The sequence below is a fragment of the Coturnix japonica genome, chromosome 10 (assembly GCF_001577835.2).
Source record: "Coturnix japonica isolate 7356 chromosome 10, Coturnix japonica 2.1, whole genome shotgun sequence".
Lineage (NCBI taxonomy): Eukaryota > Metazoa > Chordata > Aves > Galliformes > Phasianidae > Coturnix > Coturnix japonica.
In genome coordinates, this window is record NC_029525.1 from 552446 (window position 1) to 569555 (window position 17110).

The 17110-nt window shown below is 55.0% G+C and overlaps 2 protein-coding genes across 4 annotated transcripts in view; one reads left to right on the forward strand and one right to left on the reverse strand.

Annotated features, from left to right (window-relative positions):
* OAZ2 (ornithine decarboxylase antizyme 2) lies at window positions 1–9559 on the forward strand. The gene is given in 6 exon segments (XM_015872341.2): window positions 1–84; window positions 2486–2561; window positions 2563–2643; window positions 6070–6245; window positions 7666–7751; window positions 8757–9559. Coding segments are annotated over 6 exon segments (573 nt in total). The 5' UTR covers window positions 1–64; the 3' UTR covers window positions 8891–9559.
* An 887-nt stretch (window positions 9560–10446) lies between these two features.
* ZNF609 (zinc finger protein 609) overlaps window positions 10447–17110 on the reverse strand; it is a 35646-nt gene continuing 28982 nt past the window's right edge. For 2 of the 3 annotated variants that reach the window (XM_032446956.1, XM_015872315.2), the window contains exons 4-10: window positions 16301–16388; window positions 13795–16150; window positions 13156–13522; window positions 12760–12935; window positions 12072–12288; window positions 11918–11987; window positions 10447–11844 (exon numbers count right to left, since the gene is read on the reverse strand). In XM_032446956.1, the coding sequence (XP_032302847.1) occupies window positions 11838–11844; window positions 11918–11987; window positions 12072–12288; window positions 12760–12935; window positions 13156–13522; window positions 13795–16150; window positions 16301–16388 (3281 nt within the window). In that variant the 3' untranslated portion in view covers window positions 10447–11837. Of the gene's footprint in view, window positions 11988–12071; window positions 12289–12759; window positions 12936–13155; window positions 13523–13794; window positions 16151–16300; window positions 16389–17110 lie in introns of all 3 variants that reach the window. The other variant, XM_015872316.2, reaches the window with a different exon arrangement.

Below are 17110 nucleotides of genomic sequence, written 5' to 3' on the forward strand. Positions count from 1 at the left end.
GCGGAGGAGGGAGGAGGTGCGGAGCGGAGCGGAGCTGGGAGAGCGCAGCCGGAGGGAGCCGAGGATGATAAACACCCAGGACAGGTGCGCGGCCCCGCCGGGCCCCCGCGCGCTCCTCGAGGAGCTGTGGGCTGCCGCAGGAGGGTGTCGGGCCCGAGGAGCTCCGGCGGGGTGGGCCCCGCGGGCTGCGGCCTTCCCTCGGCTGAGGTGGGCGGGAGGCGTTGGCCGGGCGGCCCCCGCTGCAGGGCCCGGCGCTCGGCTGTCCTTGGTTAACGGGGCTCTCCGTGCTCTCAGCGGGGCTCTCCGTGCTCCCTGGGCCCCGGGAGGTCGGCACGGGGCTGGCGGTGCGGGAGGCCCCGCGCTGTTAGCGGGGATGTGCGGGGACGACACCCGGTACCGCTCTTCAGTGCAACAGAACCAAGCGGCCCGACCCTGCGCTGCGGGGCCTGGAGGTGCCGGCGGGCTGCGGCTGCCAGCTGAGCGGGGCTGCTGCGATGGGACACACAGCGGCTGCCGCGCTCCGGCCTCAGCCACGGCGTGAGCGCGGAGCTCCGTGCATCGTCCAGCGAGAGCAGCCGGGAGGGCTCAGCGCCTCCTGCTCCAGCGGCTCCAACAGCAAGAAGAGGCTGCAGCGGATGGCAGCGCTGTGCCTGTTTGTGTTCTACATCGGTTATGTCAGTGGAAGAGGCTTTGTCAGGCTGCGATGTGAAGTTCTTCGTGGGATGGCTGCGTTGGGAAGAAGGTCCTTTCCTTGGTGCCGCTGTTAGGGCTGCTGTGCAGGTTGAGTGAGGCCAGGCCCGGAGGCTCAGCCCTGGAATAAGGGGATCCTGCATGTGCCAGAGGAAGCAGAACTGGGAAGTGGCTGGAGCCGTTTTGCATGAAAGCCGCTGCCTCTCTCTTATTTTTTTTCCCCCCACAACTGCAGTTCATTATCCAGATTCTCGATGCATTGGCCACAAGTTGGAGAGAGCTATCAATAGTACATTGTTAACTGGGGGGTGAGGGAGGAGGGAAGGGAAAAACAAAGCTGCCAGCAGCTTTCTGGGGGTGGGGAATGGCACAGCAAAGTGCTTTGTCATGCCTCTCCACATCTACTACTACTGAATACACACTGGTCCATTGATGGCCACAGTCACGCTGTGCTGAGGGACTGTATTAACACAGAGCGCAACCAGGCGTGTGTGTGAGAGATTCTGTCCTCAGACATCTTCAATGCGAAACCTCATGGCTCTTCTGGTGGGTTCAGCAGCCTGTCCTGCAAGCAGCATCTGCTGTAGGCCACAGCCACATGGGAATACTGCAGTAGAATACCATCTAACAGAGCTGAAGGAGGAAATACACGGAGGAAGAACACTTCTGTTTTCTGCAATGAGATTGTTTTGGTATGGGGTAGATAGCCAGGACTTTTGTGAATGCAGTTACGACACCGGCTAGTTATTTTTGGCACCCCCAAGTGTTTTGGTTGTTTCCAACCTGCTGGTGTGCGCTTTGTTCCCTGCACACTGCTCAAGCCATCCAGGTGCTGTGGCACAGCACTCCCTGGGTGCTGAGCTCATGGAGCAGGGATGGAGTGTGAAGTAACAGCTCACCTGAGAAGCTCCAGCACAGGCAGCCAGCTGGGGATGCTTGAATGGAGCCTGTCCTTGCAGCCTTGCTCTGTTTTTTGGGAAGCTGTGATGGGGTGGTGTTCATACAGCTCTGTGCTGGCATGCTCCATCATGGTGGTGCTGGGCAAGGGCTGCTGTCTTTGCAGGCTTGATTACAGGAATGCTGCTGCTGCCCTGTGACTTGGCAAAGGGCTTTTTATGCTGCTGATAAAGGATATAATGCTCCAGAAGCAGAATAACTTGCTTTTATGAATGTGCTGAAAGCTAGACTAGGTGGTAAAGCCTGTGCATCAAGTGATCCTGAAGGACCACAAGCAGGAGTTGCAAGCAAACTTTGAGACTGCAAGAAGAACTTCTTCCACTTGTGTTAAGCTCATCAAAACCAATTTCAGGATGAAGTCTGTGAGGTGTAATGGCAGATAGAATCGGGCTGAGGGACACTTGTGTGATGGGGTGTTGTACACTATGTTGGAGGTGTCTGAAGTACCAGCCCTTTCACTCTCCCTGCTTCGAAAACGTGAAACTTTAAACCTCCTCCTTCTGAGCCCAGTTGATCTATTTGTAGATATTTGTCTATAGAAAATGTGTGCTCATCTTGTCATGCGTTTCAGCCATCTGCTCCTGGCAGCCTTCCAGCTGTCCCTTATTAGCAAGGGGTTGCTCAGCACTCTCTCAGGGTTCGTGGCTATCAAAGCCCTTCAGCAAAGCTCCACAGTGTGTGGGCAGCAAAGTGGCTCAGTGCAGACCTGCAGGTGTGGAAGGTCCATGGGTGCCCCTCCTGTGGCACGGGGGAGCAGGAGCACGAGTGCCTTGGGGTTGGGAGCTGGAGCATTGAAAACCTGATCCCTACTAACTGCTGTTCTCTTTTTCTCTTGCAGTAGTATTTTACCTTTGAGTAACTGTCCCCAGCTGCAGTGCTGCAGGCACATTGTTCCAGGGCCTCTGTGGTGCTCCTGATGCCCCTCACCCACTGTCGAAGATCCCCGGTGGGCGAGGGGGTAGCAGGGATCCTTCTCTTTCAGCTCTGATTTATAAGGTGAGCAACATCTGATATACAAATAATGACCCATATTCTGCATTACAGCTCTGCTTGCTTCCTCCTGGGAATAAACACAAATAATTTTGAGATAAACAGTTTTGGGGGAAACAGTTTATTTTTTTCCAGCAACCCTGCCAGCAGCTCTGTCTTGCTTAAGTATTACTGGTTTCTTAATAAACTTTTATCAGAGGTGTGCAGTCAATAGCTGGCAAGCCCCATTCTTAGGGGTTGTTTCAGCTGCTGCCTGCAGAGCCAGCGTTAGCAGCACGTGAAGCAACTTCTCAAACATTGTGCAGAGAGAGGAAATGGGAAGCAGAAAGGTGAAATGCAGAGGGAGAAGGGTTGGTAAGCTCCTTCTTGTGCCCTGCTCCAGAAGGTAACACTGTCCAGGCCTCAGTGTTCCTGTATGTGGGGACAGGAGGATCACAGTGTTTTTGCAGAGTTGCTTAGGGCTGCTGTGTCTTTCTCATTCTGTGGCTTGCATTGTAAGGGATCTTTTTGGCTTCCATCTGACTCTGGTGGAATAACCAATGCTTGTGCATCTTCTCTGTTACATTACAGTGGCATGCATCTCTCATCTTCTGGGATGAGGGCTGTTTTCCACAGACCAAGCTGTAAAGTGCTGTTGGATGAAGTTGCTTACATTTATGCTATGCTTGCAAATTCAGCAGCTCAGACAGCAGTGTTGTCATAGGTGTTAGTCTTGATTTTAATTACCCTGTGGGAGGCAAGCAGACTTCATATGATGAAATGATGCAGGTCCTTTCAGGTCACAGCTACACAGTCTCAGCTGGAAATTCACTAGAGAATGCTCACTGTTCTGCTGGCTGTAAGGTGGAACGATACAAAGATGGTAACAGATATTCAAAAGGTTATTTATAAGGAAAGACTCACCAATATGGATGCCTTCACTGGGAAATGCTGAGGCAATCTCCAAGAGATGCTGCCTTAGTGGTGGTCAGCCCTTAAATGAGGTCTAGAGGAGGTGGAGTCAAGCTCCACCAGCTGAATTACTCTCACCTGTGCTCCCACAGCTGACCCAACACTTGCCTCAGCTGATTAATCAGAGCTTAAGGCTGTGATTACCAATTTCCCATACACTGGCCAAACCCAGTTTGCTACCAGAATCTTTGAGAACCGGCCCTTTCCTTAACAGAGCACATCCCAGAGTGGATGAGGTTGTGTTTTTAAACTGTTTAGAGCAATTTAAAGTCCCACTTCAGATGTGGGTCACTGGGAGCCTGCTCCTCTCTGCTGCATGCTCAAGTCAGTGGTGCTGCAGTGTGACATGGAAAGGCGTCTGGACCCAAAAGCTTAAGCCCTTTTTCCAGCTGTATCAGCTGTTCTAGCTGAAGGGATGACCTTTCTGAATGAGCCTTTCTCCTTCCTGAGTCTGCAGCACAGCGCTTGTACGCAGCAGCATTATAAATTAAGCAGCATGGCTCACTATATAGCTGTTGGTGTTATTGCATTCAGAGACTTAACACAAAAAGACCTAATGTCCTTCCTCCCTGTCCTGCCAGCACCCAGGATTTCCTCCCATTCCTGCTTGGGATGCTTGAGGAGTGCAACTGGGATGGAAAATCTTGCACTTGGTGAATTGTAGCCAAGTGGGAGCTGGTCCTTGCAGCTCTGAGCAGCTGAAAAGGAGCCTGGGGTTGCAGAGCAGGCAGCTGGGGATAGCAGGCAGAGTGGTGGGGCATTTTGCAGTGAGCAAAAACTAGATGCTTGTTGCACAAACAGGATTTTGCTTCGAGCGTGTTCATAAGAACTGTGGGCTACTGCTTCCCAGGAACAGCTTCTATCCTCAGGATGTCACTATTCTGATACACAGGAATAAAATACCACTCTCCTGAGACGGGCTGTATAAATGCAGCTCCCACAGAACCAGGGGAACTAGTTCTGTTAATCCATGTGAATGGGAAACCTTGCTAGGTTCATAGCTTGGAGGAGGCTTTGAAAGTGCCTGACTTCTGTTTGCGGAAGGGCTGTGGGGCTCTGGGAGCCCTTCCTTGCTGCTGCAGGCTTTGCAGAGCTTCCCACACAAAGCAGTGCATGTGCCACCCCCCTCCCCTGCTATTCTCAATTTCCTTCTCTTCTTGTTTTTGTAAAGTATGAGAAAAGCATCTGCAAGCTTTTCATACTTGAGAGATCTCTTCCAAAATGAAGAGGCTTTTTGTGCACAGGAAAAACTGCAGAAGGCTCCTGTGAAGTCCCTGCTGGGAGATGTGCATAACCTTGGTAGGTCGGCTTCTTGGTGCACTTGGCTTAAAACCGTCGCAGAACCCACAGACGTGTTTCATGCTCAGCCATTAAGTTTATTTCCTGCAGGATATTTATTCTGACCAAGTGTAAACTTGTTTTTCAGCACGCAGCTTTGTGCACTTGAAACAAACAGCAGCTTCCTCTGCTCTGCTGACCAGTGGCAGTTCCTGATTTACATGCACAGCCAATGTCACCGGCATTAACATGCTCAGCAGCTTCTTTCTTGGCACAGCAGTGAAACCAGTGGGGTTTGGCTGCTTAGATGTGTGGTGATGGGGTTAAAACAGTGGGAAATAAGGTGGAAGAGCCTGGAAACTCTCTTCTTGCTCAGCCACTTCTTCTGCAGCACTTGCACCATTGAGGAAACATCCCCTGACCTCGAGTATGGGCATTATGGTCAGAGCTGCATGGGTGGAAGATATTAATTAAATATAAGAGGCTGAGGTGCTCTTCCTGCATCTCGGAGCTCATAAGGCTCTGTTGCCATGATACAACAATTCAGCTGCAGTTGACAGTGTTACTCTGAGATGTAATGAATTTCTTCGGTCGTTTCACTGGGGCTTTTTGCAGCTAAATGTGGAAGTTATTATTGGGCCAGCCTGCTGCATACAAGAACTGTCAGAAGGAATGGCACTTAACCACAGAATTGTTTTCTAGGAACTGCTCAGCTGAATTTGAGGCAGGCTGCATGCTTGGCATCCTGCTTAGAGCTGTGTTATGGGGTATGCATATATCTGTGGTCTCTGGAAAAGACCTTGCCATGATCTTCAATCCATGTAGCTTCTGTCTGGTTTGGGATTCTCTCTGTGCTGTCTTTTCCTCCCTTAATCCACTGCTGTACCAGCTGGCAGCAGGATCTGGGGAAGCAATTTGTGGTCATCCCTTAAACAAAGAGACTGTGCTGGGGAGCAGGGTGACAAAAGTGGTCAGACTGCAGCGGCAGATGCTGTTCTAACATGTTGGTTCAGGTTTCAGGGATCACTTATGAGTCACCCTCCAACATTGGAATGTCCCCTTGCTGCCCAGGTTTGAGTGACTATGCAGAACCGTGCTCACACGGACATGCATTTAGAGCACTGCTCCAAGGCCTGAACGCTCATCATGGTGTGTCTGTACCCTACAGTGCATTTCATGAGCTCTCCTCCCTCCCGTGTGCAGGATGAGAAGATCACTGTTAGTCAAGATGTCCCAGTGCACGAAGGGAAGCCTCACGTTGTCCACTTCCAGTACAGAGTCACAGAGGTGAAGACCTCCTCCTGGGATGCAGTGCTTTCAAATCAGAGCCTCTTTGTGGAAATCCCTGACGGGTTATTAGCTGATGGAAGCAAAGAAGGGTACGTTTGGGGTCCCAGAGCTGATTCTGTGGTGTTTTGCTTATGTGTGTGGGGAGGTGAGCTGTACATACAGCAGCTCTGTTCCCTGGTTTTACACCTATAGTGCAACCTTAACCTTGTCTTTGGAGATGTGTATATGGGAGACCAGCAGGAGGATATTTCCTTCCCCTTGGTGGCCATTCAGGATGGGTTACTGTTTTTGGATACCCTGCGCTAATGAAAAATAAGCAAGGAATAAGAAATGAGTAGAGCGATTCCTTGCCTACTTAGTGCAGTGTTTTATTCCGCTGGCCAATTAGCGAGCTTCACTTGGCAAGTATTTTCCTCTCTTCTGGGGGGGGAAAAACTCCATTATATTGCTGTGCTCCTTCTCATCAGTAGGTGGTTCTGCTGTTGGGCTGCTGCCACGCAGCACTCTCTGCCAGAGCCTCTGATTTTTCTTTGCTGGCAGAACAGGGCTGTGTTGTGTCCAGACAGCTCTGCTCCGGGAAGTTTGTCTAAGTGCAGCTTCCAGAGCAGCTGCTCCCTGCCAAGCACATCACCGGAGCTCTCTGCTGGGGGATGTAGATGTGGCTTTGGTGGATCCCTGTGCAGAGCCCTCCAAAGTCCTTCTGAACTTCAAGATGGGCTTCATCAGCAAATGAGACCAGCGTATTATAGCAGAACCCCCATGGGACACCCTCAGCTTGTGCTGTTCCTGCTGCCGCAGCCTGGGCTGTGAGTCTGGGTGAATGTCTGTGTGATTCCTGCGGTCAGCCCCCCTGGTTCTTGGGGGCCTTCACCCTCCCCACTCATCACGGCTTCAGGCATGGTTCCACAGGCGTATTTTTAGCTAGGTAAAACAGCAGAGTAGAGGCTATAATTAAAGTAGTTCATTACCATATTAACAAAATCCTTGCAAATTTAATCTCCCTCAGCATGCTCCGGTCTCGCTGACTGATGTTTAATTAGATCTCCATTCGAGCAAATTCACAAATGGCAGCAGGATGCTCTGGGGCTCAGTGCTGCTCCGCGCCCCCCAGCAGAGGGCAAATAATTGGGGAGAGGAAGGAAGCGGGGTTCTGCCGTGCAGCTCCTCGGCTGTGCCAGCTTGATGATGTGTTCAGGAAACAGCTCTATGCATTACGGGTCGTGTGTTCTGCCAGCAGAGGGAATGGACGCACACAGCTGCCATGCTCAGCTCCCCACCTCCCAAGGCTTTGGTGCAGCGCTGCTGGGGCTGCATGTGGGTGGGTGCTGGGGACTGGGACACGAAGGCAGGAAATCCATTGTTTCAGCACCCATTGTTCGCTGGGAGAGACATCTGTAAACAAGTCATCCTTGTGCCTGACAGCATCCAAACCACGGATGGTGCTCAGTGGCTTCCTCAGGACAGGACTTCCTATCGCTGATGTTCTTTTGTCTTCTTGCTCCTTGGCAGGTTATCAGCACTGCTGGAATTTGCTGAGGAAAAAATGAAAGTCAACTATGTCTTTATTTGCTTCAGAAAAAGCAGAGAAGATAGAGGTGAGAGCTCGGCCTTGCTATGAAATGTTCTCCTTAGATGTAAAGCAGTGCTGAACCCATGCAGAAACATGGCATGTCCTGGAGTTCAGGGGATGCTTCCTCCTGCTGGAGTCCCTGCGTGTGCTGCTCTTTCTTTTTCTTTTGGAAGTATTTCCTTGCCCAGAAAGTTAAGCCTTCTTCTTGGGAGAGGAATGAAGGTATTTGACACCAGCCTCCGTGCTTTGAAGAGGTTAATAGTCAGGACATGAACCTTGGTAGCTCGTTGCCCTGATGCCCTTCTGCTTTTTAAAGATCTCCCAGCCCTTTTGCCCTTCCTAGGCCTGCAGGTAATCCTGCCTTGATGGGAGATGCTTATGGCTTAAGGGGGCTGCTTTAGGATCTAAAGATAGATGTGTTGGGTGAGCGATTAGAGCATGGGAGTTGGAGGAGATTTGTGATGAGGTCCGGGGCTCTGGATGTGTCACTTCACATCTCACTACACACGGGCTCGTAACCAAGCAGACAGCTGTGGCAGGAGTAATTCAAGCCTTAATTCTAATTTTACTCTGCTGCATCACAAGCTGCGCTGTGCTCCCCAAAGCAGAGCACGCATTACAGCTAAGCCACGCTGAGCCCAGGAAGATGTTAGGAGCCATGTTAGGATGCCAAGAATAATTTTCAACTGAAGAGCTCTTGCATTTTGCCAGCAGTGGCTGCGTGGGTCACCTCTGTAGTGGAGGAGACACCTGATGCTGGGTTCTTGTTTTTAAATTAACAAGACACGGGGTGTTGCTGTTAAACCTGGCTGTGCCTGGAGGCTGATGGCCAGAGGGTACCGTGGACTGTCTGGGGATGGCTGTCCTGAGCAGAGCTGCAGCCCCCAAATAAATACAGATTGAAAAGCATCAGCGTGCTGCAGGATGACTGCAGATCCCCACTGTGCTTAGGAAGGGTGTTTGCAGCTCCCAGGGCAAGGCGGGTGCAGGGGATGGCTCCTGGTGGTAACGCATCTCCTTCTCTTTGTAGCACCGCTCCTGAAGACCTTCAGTTTCTTGGGCTTTGAGATCGTGAGGCCTGGTCACCCCTCTGTCCCATCGCGGCCGGACGTGATGTTCATGGTGTACCCGCTGGATCAGAACTCTTCCTCTGATGAAGAATAGCAGCACTGGGGACCCGAGCGTGACCTGAAAATGCTTTTGAGGGGAGAGAGAGAGAGGGTTACATCTCCTTTCTTGAGGAAAGGGAAAACAAGCTTCTGATGGACTGAAACTGCATTTCTCATTGTTAGATTGGCCTGTGTATCCTCAGAGTTGACTATCTCATTGAAATGTGTTGCCTAGAGAACTATATATACACACATGTAATCAACAACTAGTAAATGGAAGATGTTTATCAACTGGCATAGGAGCTCCTGCCACGCGGCTGTGTGCTGTGCTGCCCAGAGGCACCTCGTGCAGGGCCGCATGGGGAGCACAGCAGTAGGTGCAGCATCATCAACTCGACTTCTCCCCATCAGTGTTGGTCTGTCCCCATCACCTGATGTGTGGTGTGTGCTCATCTGACCGACCACCTCTTGGTTTTCACTCAGACTCCTAAAAGTGAGGCATGTTTGGGGGTTAGAGGCGTGAGTTAACCTTTAACACTACATTAAAACCCCTCTGCATCTCTGCTGTGGGGCTGTTTTAACTGTTTGTTTAGTTTTCCTTTTTAAAGACAAACCACCTGGCTTTCTTTCCTCTTCCAGCTTTTGTTTAAGCAGTCTTACTCTGTTCATTTTTACCACTGCACTGTCACCGCGTTCAATAAAAGGGGCATTCAGATGAACTTCACCAATCTGAGGCTGCTTATTTGCAAGAGCAGAGCCTGCCTTGCTCTGCAGCGGTTCCTGCAGGCCTGAGGAGTGCTAGGAGCACCATCCAAGGGCTGCATCCCTTTTGCAGGTAGTGATGGTGGTGGGCTGTGCTCACACCTGTCCTGCCCAAGTGCTGCCTGGGGAGCAGCGGTGCCCAGGGTGAAGTGCTTTCCTCTCCATCACACCTCTGCTCTCATCACTGAGCTGCCCTGCTGCGTGCCAGGCTGTGTGCAAGGTGTAGGGATGCACTGTGCCCATGGGCACGTTGCTGGCAGCCTCTGGCCCGGATTCTGCATGTGGAAATGTCCGTGAGGGTTGTGTGCCCTCTCACTGTGCTGTGAAGGATTCCATAAGGGCAGAAGCTGAGCCGTTCTGTCATTGTGCTCGGTGTTTTCTAAGGGGGTAGAGGTGGGGCTGGGATACGAGCTGGTGTGAATAGATCATCTCTGTTTTAGTGTCTCTTTGCCCTCCTTCCCTTCCAGTGCAATGGAAGCAGGACAGATGTGATCAAGGGGCACGACATGGGGGGCTGCCATCCCTTTGCAAGTCCCTCAGTGATGGCTTCACCCTGCTGGGTGGGGGAACAGCCATGCTCCCTCCCTGCAGGCCAGGCTCAGTAACACACCCATCCCTTTACATAACGGCTGCCCATTAAAGGCTCAATTATACCTGTTGCCTTTTAGCAGCTGACCTTCCTGGAGAGTCTCTAATCAGTTATCCCTCTAAGTGCATTTCCAGGGCTTTAAATGGCAGAGGGCCGGGTCACTGCCCCGTGTTGGGCACCAGGGGCTGCCCAGGGATCCCCCACCCCCATCCCCACAGTGCAGGGGAGCGGGGATGGGAAGAAGAAGCCACCCTCACAGGTTTGTGATTGTCTCTTAAAAAGATTTATTCTCTCTCCTTGCCCAAATGTACAAAGGCGAGAAGAGTACAGTTTGTATATATATATATTTATATATATATATATAAAAAACAAGGAACTTGGTAATAATGTACACTTTACAGAAGGGCAGAATCAGGAAGACTGAAAATGAAACCCAACACAGCAACTCCAATGGAAACGAGAGCTATCAACACCAACGGCTCAGCCCCACTCTGCTCCGCCTGCGGTCACTGACCCTACTGGGGCGGCCCTGGCCATGGGGTGATCCCGCAGCGCCCCAGCCCTGCTGCCTCGTGGGGCAACCACTAGAAGAGCGACGAGCCAGCCTAGGAGGCGTCAGGGAGTGCCGTGCTGCCAGGCATCCCTCAGGCTGGGAAAGGTGGGGGAGCAGGGGGAGGGAAGAAAACAAAACCCAAAAACAACAGCTTTCAAACAATTGCTTTTTACAGTATGTACAGAGCATCCCGGTACAGTGGCCCTGGGGCCGGGGGTGCCCCGCGCACGCACAGCGGAGACGGCACTGCGGCCCCGGCCCGGGGGGATACAGTGGGGCCGAGGTAGCACTGGCCGGGGGCAGCAGGCAGAGGACCAGAAAGCCCCTGTCCTCGGGCGCAGGGAGCGGCAGCAGCAGCCTCGTGCCTCTGGGCAGAGCCTAAGTGTGCTTGTTCCTTGCTGAGCCCCTGCACGTGGCCCAGGGAAGCTGATGGGAGAAGGGAGGGTGCAAGGGGAGCAGCACCCCCAGGGGCGCAGCTTGGAGCCCAGGGGGAAGCCGTGGGGCCGGGCCGCCACAAGGCACTGGGGAGAGACCCCGGCAGCAGGGCGGGTGGTTGGGGTCCTGCTGCCCAGCCCGGGATGAGGGGCCGTGAGAGGCGCAGGGGGGAGCTGTGGCCGACGGAGGCACCGAGGCCGCCTGACCCCACGGCTGTGGCCGCCCCGCTGCTCACCTCGCACAGCTCCCTGAGACTGCTGTAGGGCAGGGCTCGGCCCGGCCACAGCCCCACGGGGGTGGGAGGCAGCATCAGCCCCTCCGCCCCATGCCCCGTGCTGCTCAACCCCATGGTGAGGCCACAAATTCATCCAGGGACCTCAGTGCTTCCGTTTCCTCTTCATATGCACCAGGTGGGCGATCCGCTCCCATCCTGAGTGCCGGAGCCCAGGAGAATAAATACTTCCGCAGGTGCTGGCTCGCTGCTCACCAAAGGGCTGTGGGGCTCAGTTTGTGTCCGACGGGGGGAAGAGAACAGAGTTGGCCTCAGATGGCGGCAGAACGTCCAGCAGAACAATCAACACCATTCAACTGATGTCTACAGGAATCTCTGGCGCGTCCCCATGTGAGCCTGTCACATGCCTGCTGTGCAGCCTGCTCCCGGCGTCACGTCCTGCCAGAACCAAGCGGTCAGCCTGCGCCCAGGGGCTGAGCCCAGTGCCCCACGGCAGCGTTACCATCCTCACCTGCGGGGTGGCGGGTAGAGAGAGGGCGCGGAGCCCTGCTGGCTGGCCACGATGGCCGTGGAGGACAGACCTGCAGGGAAAGGGGACGTCAGCAGCCAGGCCGAGAGTGGGGTTCGCGCTGCCCAGCACTCCCTGGGGCCCGCAGGTCTCTCACCTGTTGCATAGGGCAGATTGTACTGCGCCGGCAGCAGCGAGTACCCGAGGTGGTGGTGGTGGTGGTGTGTGGAGAGCAGGCGCTGAGATGGCGAGGTCCGGGGTCGCTCCGCACTCCTCTCCCCACTGCCAGCTCCTCCAATGCTGCTGCAGCTCCCACTGCCCCCTACCACCCCGCAGCCGCTGCGGTCCCTCTCCTGAGCTGTCTTCTCACTTATCTGCGGGGGAAAAAGCAGCAGGCACTGAGGGACAGGAGTACCCCAGCACACACAATTTCCCTCTACCAGGGCTGCCCTGATGGCACAGTGTCCCCCTGTCTCACTTACAGGGAGCCCTCAGCACTGAGCAGAGCAAGGGAAGGATGGAGAAAGCCACCAGCAGGTCTCGGCCCAGCAGCTCCTCCCTACCTCAGAGCAGCCCCCCAGTTCTCCACTCAGAGAGGAGCTGCCTGGAAGCCCTACACTGCCGCAGGATGCAAACAGCCCTTGCTTCCTGCCCTTCCACCCACCAGCTGCAGGGCAGAGTGCCTCCCTGGAGCAGCCCTGCATGAAGGTTTGGCTCATCCACCCCAAAAATTTCTATGTTGTGGGATTATCCTACAGCCGTAGACCTCCTACAGCAGGAGCTCCTCCAGGCTGCAGGCACTTTCTGGAAGCTCCTGCGAGCTGGGCTAAGCTGCTGACTCTCACCGTGGGCGATTTGCTCTTGTAGTGGCTGGCGTGCTGCTGCAGGATGTCCAGGGCCTTGGATTCAGAGCTGGACTTACAGCCGATGCTGGGGCTGGCACGGGACTTGTCGCTGTCATCGCTCCCGGATGCCTTACTCCCATAGGGTGAGAAGGAATAGCTGGAGGGAAGGTACGAGCCTGCAGGGGAAAGGCAGCAGTCAGGGCACAGGGAGGAGAGGTGCCGCTCTGCACCGAGCTGAGGCCACATTGCAGTGCATGTCCCAGCAGAGCGGCACTGAGAGTCCAGCCGTCACTCCCCTGTGCCCACCCGCTGGATCCTGGAGCGTGACCACCACTATCACCACAGGACTGGGCTGGGACAGGCACGGCTGCCCCTGGGATGGCCATGGCTTCCTACCTGGGTAGTTCTGCATCATGACGGTGGGCATGGCCCGGTAGCTGGGGTGGTTGGGGTCGTACGACTGGCTGTAGGAGTAGCCGTGCATGTAGGGGATGTAGGACTGGTGCTGCGTGAGGGGGGAGGACACGGGGACATGGACACTGGGCCTGGGGTCCTTCCCCACCATGCGAGCCTCCTCAGTGGGGGTCAGTTTGCACTCGGAGCTGGTGCTCTCTTTCCCGTCCTCCTTGGACACCACTTCTTTGCTTCGATTTCTTTCTTCCTTCAATTTTCGGTCCCGCTCCTCCTTCCACCGCTCATCCTCCGTCTTGATGTCAGAGTACTTTGCTGGGTAAACATAGGTCCACATTCGGGGCTCTGCTTCCTGTGAGAAGCACACCAATGTCAGGACAGCTACCTCCCCCCAGCCCTGTCTGTCCCCACACCACTGGGGACTGGGAAGAGAGCAGCACAGCCATCACCCCCCCACACACTCTCCACGTTCCCCTCGCTGGTCCCCAGCCAACATGGAAAATCATGGAATCCCTTCACGATGGGAACAAGCCCTGGATCAGAGGACAACACGCGTTTTCTGCAGGGACAGCCCCGGAAAACCCATGGGGAAAGCCCACCAAGAGGCCAATGGGCTGACATTACCTGTCTGTACCAGAGCACAGGGTCCACCTCCGCTTGCCGGCCGCACTCGGAGCTACCCTTTGTCTCTGCAGACTCCTTGCCAAGGTGGCCGGCCTCGCTCAGCTTCACCTTCAGCCCCTCTGCCACCTGGCTGCCTGGCAGCTTGGACGAGTCCTCTAGCTTGGGGATGATGACGGATTTGGCCATGTCAGCACCTCCCTGATCCTTGGCCTTGCTCAGCCCCGACTTGACGAGGTCGGTGAGGCTGGGGGCCTTGGTAAGCGTTGGGGGCATGGGTGGCTTTTGCTTCCACTCCTCCTTGAGAGCTGCTTCCCTCTCCTTCATGCCGAGCTCTGCCTTCTTCTCCAGCCCTCTCTGCTGCTGCTGCTGTTCCAGGCTCTGCCTCTGCTTCTGCTGCTCTTCGTATTGCTGCCGGTAGGCAGGGTTGGTGCTCAGCAGGTGAGCATGGTAGCCCTGCTCATTGTAGCCGTAAGGTGGCACGTAGGCGTACTGGTTGTAGTAGAGGGACTGCATGTACATGTTGGGACGCTGCTGGATGACAGAGGGCTGCTGGCTGGAGCTGCCCAGCTCTGCCTTCTTCTCTTCGATGCCCTCGCTCTTCACCTTCACCTCTGGGTTCTCCTGCTCCTCATCCTTCTTCAGCTTCAAGGCTTGTGTCTCAGCCGCGGCCTGGCTGCTGGGGTTCAAGGGCCCCGGGCTTGCCTGAGGGTAGCCAGGGGAATAGTAGGTTTCAAAGCCTTGGTAATAGGGAGACTCCTTGCTCTGCGATTGTGGGGGGAAAAGAGCTTTTTTGGCTCCATCCTTGACAAGCTGCTCCGGATCCTTAGTCTTCACGCTCTCCAACTTGCCCTCGCCATCCTCCCCGGCATCGGAGATGTCCGAGTAGGCCGGGCTGTTGGTTTTCACTGAGCTCGCCTCTGCCCCATTCTGGGTGACGACATGCAGTGGGGTCATGGGTTGTGCGGGGTTGGCATTTTCCAGCCTGCTGGCACCACCGATGGAGGGGCTTGGGGCGTTGTCAGTGAAGCTGTAGATTTTATCTGCCTCAGCCTTGATGCTGGCAAGCCGACTCTGATGTGGGTCAGAGGAACCATTCAGCAGTCCCTCGCTTTTCGTCCCAAGATCACTCGTTTCCCCTCGGAATGGGCTCTTCCCTTCCTCTGCCCTGCACACCTTCCCAGGAGTCAGAGGGTTTTCTACCTCCTTGGGCTCCTTCTTCTTCTTGTCCTTCTTCTTCTTCTCCTTGGAAGGGGTGAGGGCAGGGTTGACTGCGAAGGGCTCGCCCATCACTGTAGGTTTGGGCTGGATGGGTTTGAGCTGGGGGCTGCTCGGCATGGTCTGGACCACCGTGGTGGTGAGGCCCGCGGAGGAGCCGGGGCTGGCTGCAGTGAGGGTGGCTGTCTGGAAGGTGTAAATAGGCTGTGGGGGAACAGCGGGAGCAATGGGTCTGGCAGACTTCAAGCTTTTGGAAGGCATCTTCTCCTGCTTAGCACCAGATGCCTTCTTGGACTTGTCCTTGTCCACACACCTCTTCTCCAGTGTGTCAAAGCCGTCATTGCTCGTTTCGTCAGCCACCGAGGGACCATCCTCAGAGCCATCATTGGACAGGGCACCGGGGTCAGTGTCTCCTTCCCCTGCCAGCTTCTTCTTGCAGGGGACCTTGGTGCTGAACTTGCTGGATGGGGAGGGACTGTGGGGCTCCATTAAGCGGACCTTGGGGGTGGCTGAGCGTGCGGGTGAAAGCGAGCCCTTCTGTGACACAGTGGCACCATTGCAGCTCCCGACGTCGGTGTGCAAGGAGGGCTCCTCGCCATACTCGCTGTCCACATCAGCCTCCAGCTTGCTGTCATCATCCGTGTGCGCGTGGGCCTGGTGATACTTCAGCCCATTGATGTGCTTGTACTTCTTGTTACAGTTGGGGTGGGGACAGTCGATGAGGATGGGAGAGGGGCAGTTGCGGTCGAGGACAGCTGGCTCCACCTTGACTGCGGTGGGGGGCACAGCTGCAGAGCCCATCGAGTTCGTGCGGATGCGTTTGCTGCCCTTGGAGTCCTCCGAGCTGGAGTTGAGCTCCATGTCGGAGAGGGGTTTGCTCTTCCGCTTGGTGACGGACGAGGGACTGGCCTTCACGTCTTCCGCCGTGCCGCTGGGCGGCGTGCGGTGGTCCGAGGAGTTCTGGCTCCCACGGCGCCCTTTACTGTTGGCTCCTGCCCGGGTCTTGCTGCTGTTGCTGGTCCCTTTGCTGTCCGAGGTAGCGGCGGTCTCGTTCACGGGTGTGTTGCTGTTGGGACGCATGCGCTTACCTCTACCCCGGCCATTGCGCATCTCCAAGTCGCTGGTGGGAGAGTCGCAGAACCTGCAGAGAGGAGGACTGGGGGTTACTGTGGAGGACTGGGGGGGTCACTGTGTGACGGCCCTGTCGTGCTTCCATGTGCGGGTTTGAGCCCTGTGCATGGGCAAGGTGGGCTGGGAGCCCCGGTGCTGCCCAACCCAGCCCTGTGCTTACCGGGGAGGTGCCCAGTCATGCTGTGTGCAGTCCAGCAGCGTCCCCACATATGTCTTGTTCCTCCAGGTCACGTTGACCACCAACATACCTGCAAGGCAAGGGGACAGGATCACACGGGTGGGTTCACTCCCTCCTTTCCCGAGGCACTGAGCAACAGGGGAAGGGGCATTTATGTCTCATGCTCTGGGGTGGACAGAAGGCTCCCAGGGCATCTTGAGAGCCTGCAGTATGGAAAGCAACTTGCACAGAGTGAGTGTCACAAAGCCCTTGCTATGGCTGCAAACCCCACATCCCCATGGAGGGGACGTGATTGCCACTAGATGGCAAGCTGAGCCCGGCGTCCACACCATGCAGGCTCGGGAGGGGGGGGAGGGAGGTGGTGGTGATGGGGGCTGGGGCTTTCTTTGGGGAAAGCTTCATCTGCTGCTTTGCTTGGCTCCTGTGCTTCTTTCTTGGGGTCTTCTGCAGCATCTCATTGCTGCAAGCAGGAAGGCCCAACCCGCTCCTGGCTGGAAAGCCTACCCAATGCTAGTGCCTTCTGCAAACTGCAAGAGCTTCCATAACCAAGAGACTGCTCTACATACTCTGAGGCCATTAGCAGAGTGAAACTCAAGTGGGTATTTCCTTCCAGCGATGGAGTGCTCTGATTACTGCATAACTAATCTGACCAGGAGCAGAGTCCATCGCGCTGAGTGCATTTATCTGAGCAAGGTAAAACTTGGGAGATAGAAATCTCATTTCCAAGGGCAGATGAGTGCAGCTAGATATATGGCCACACAGCCCTGGAAGATGGATGGAGCCCAGGGAGCC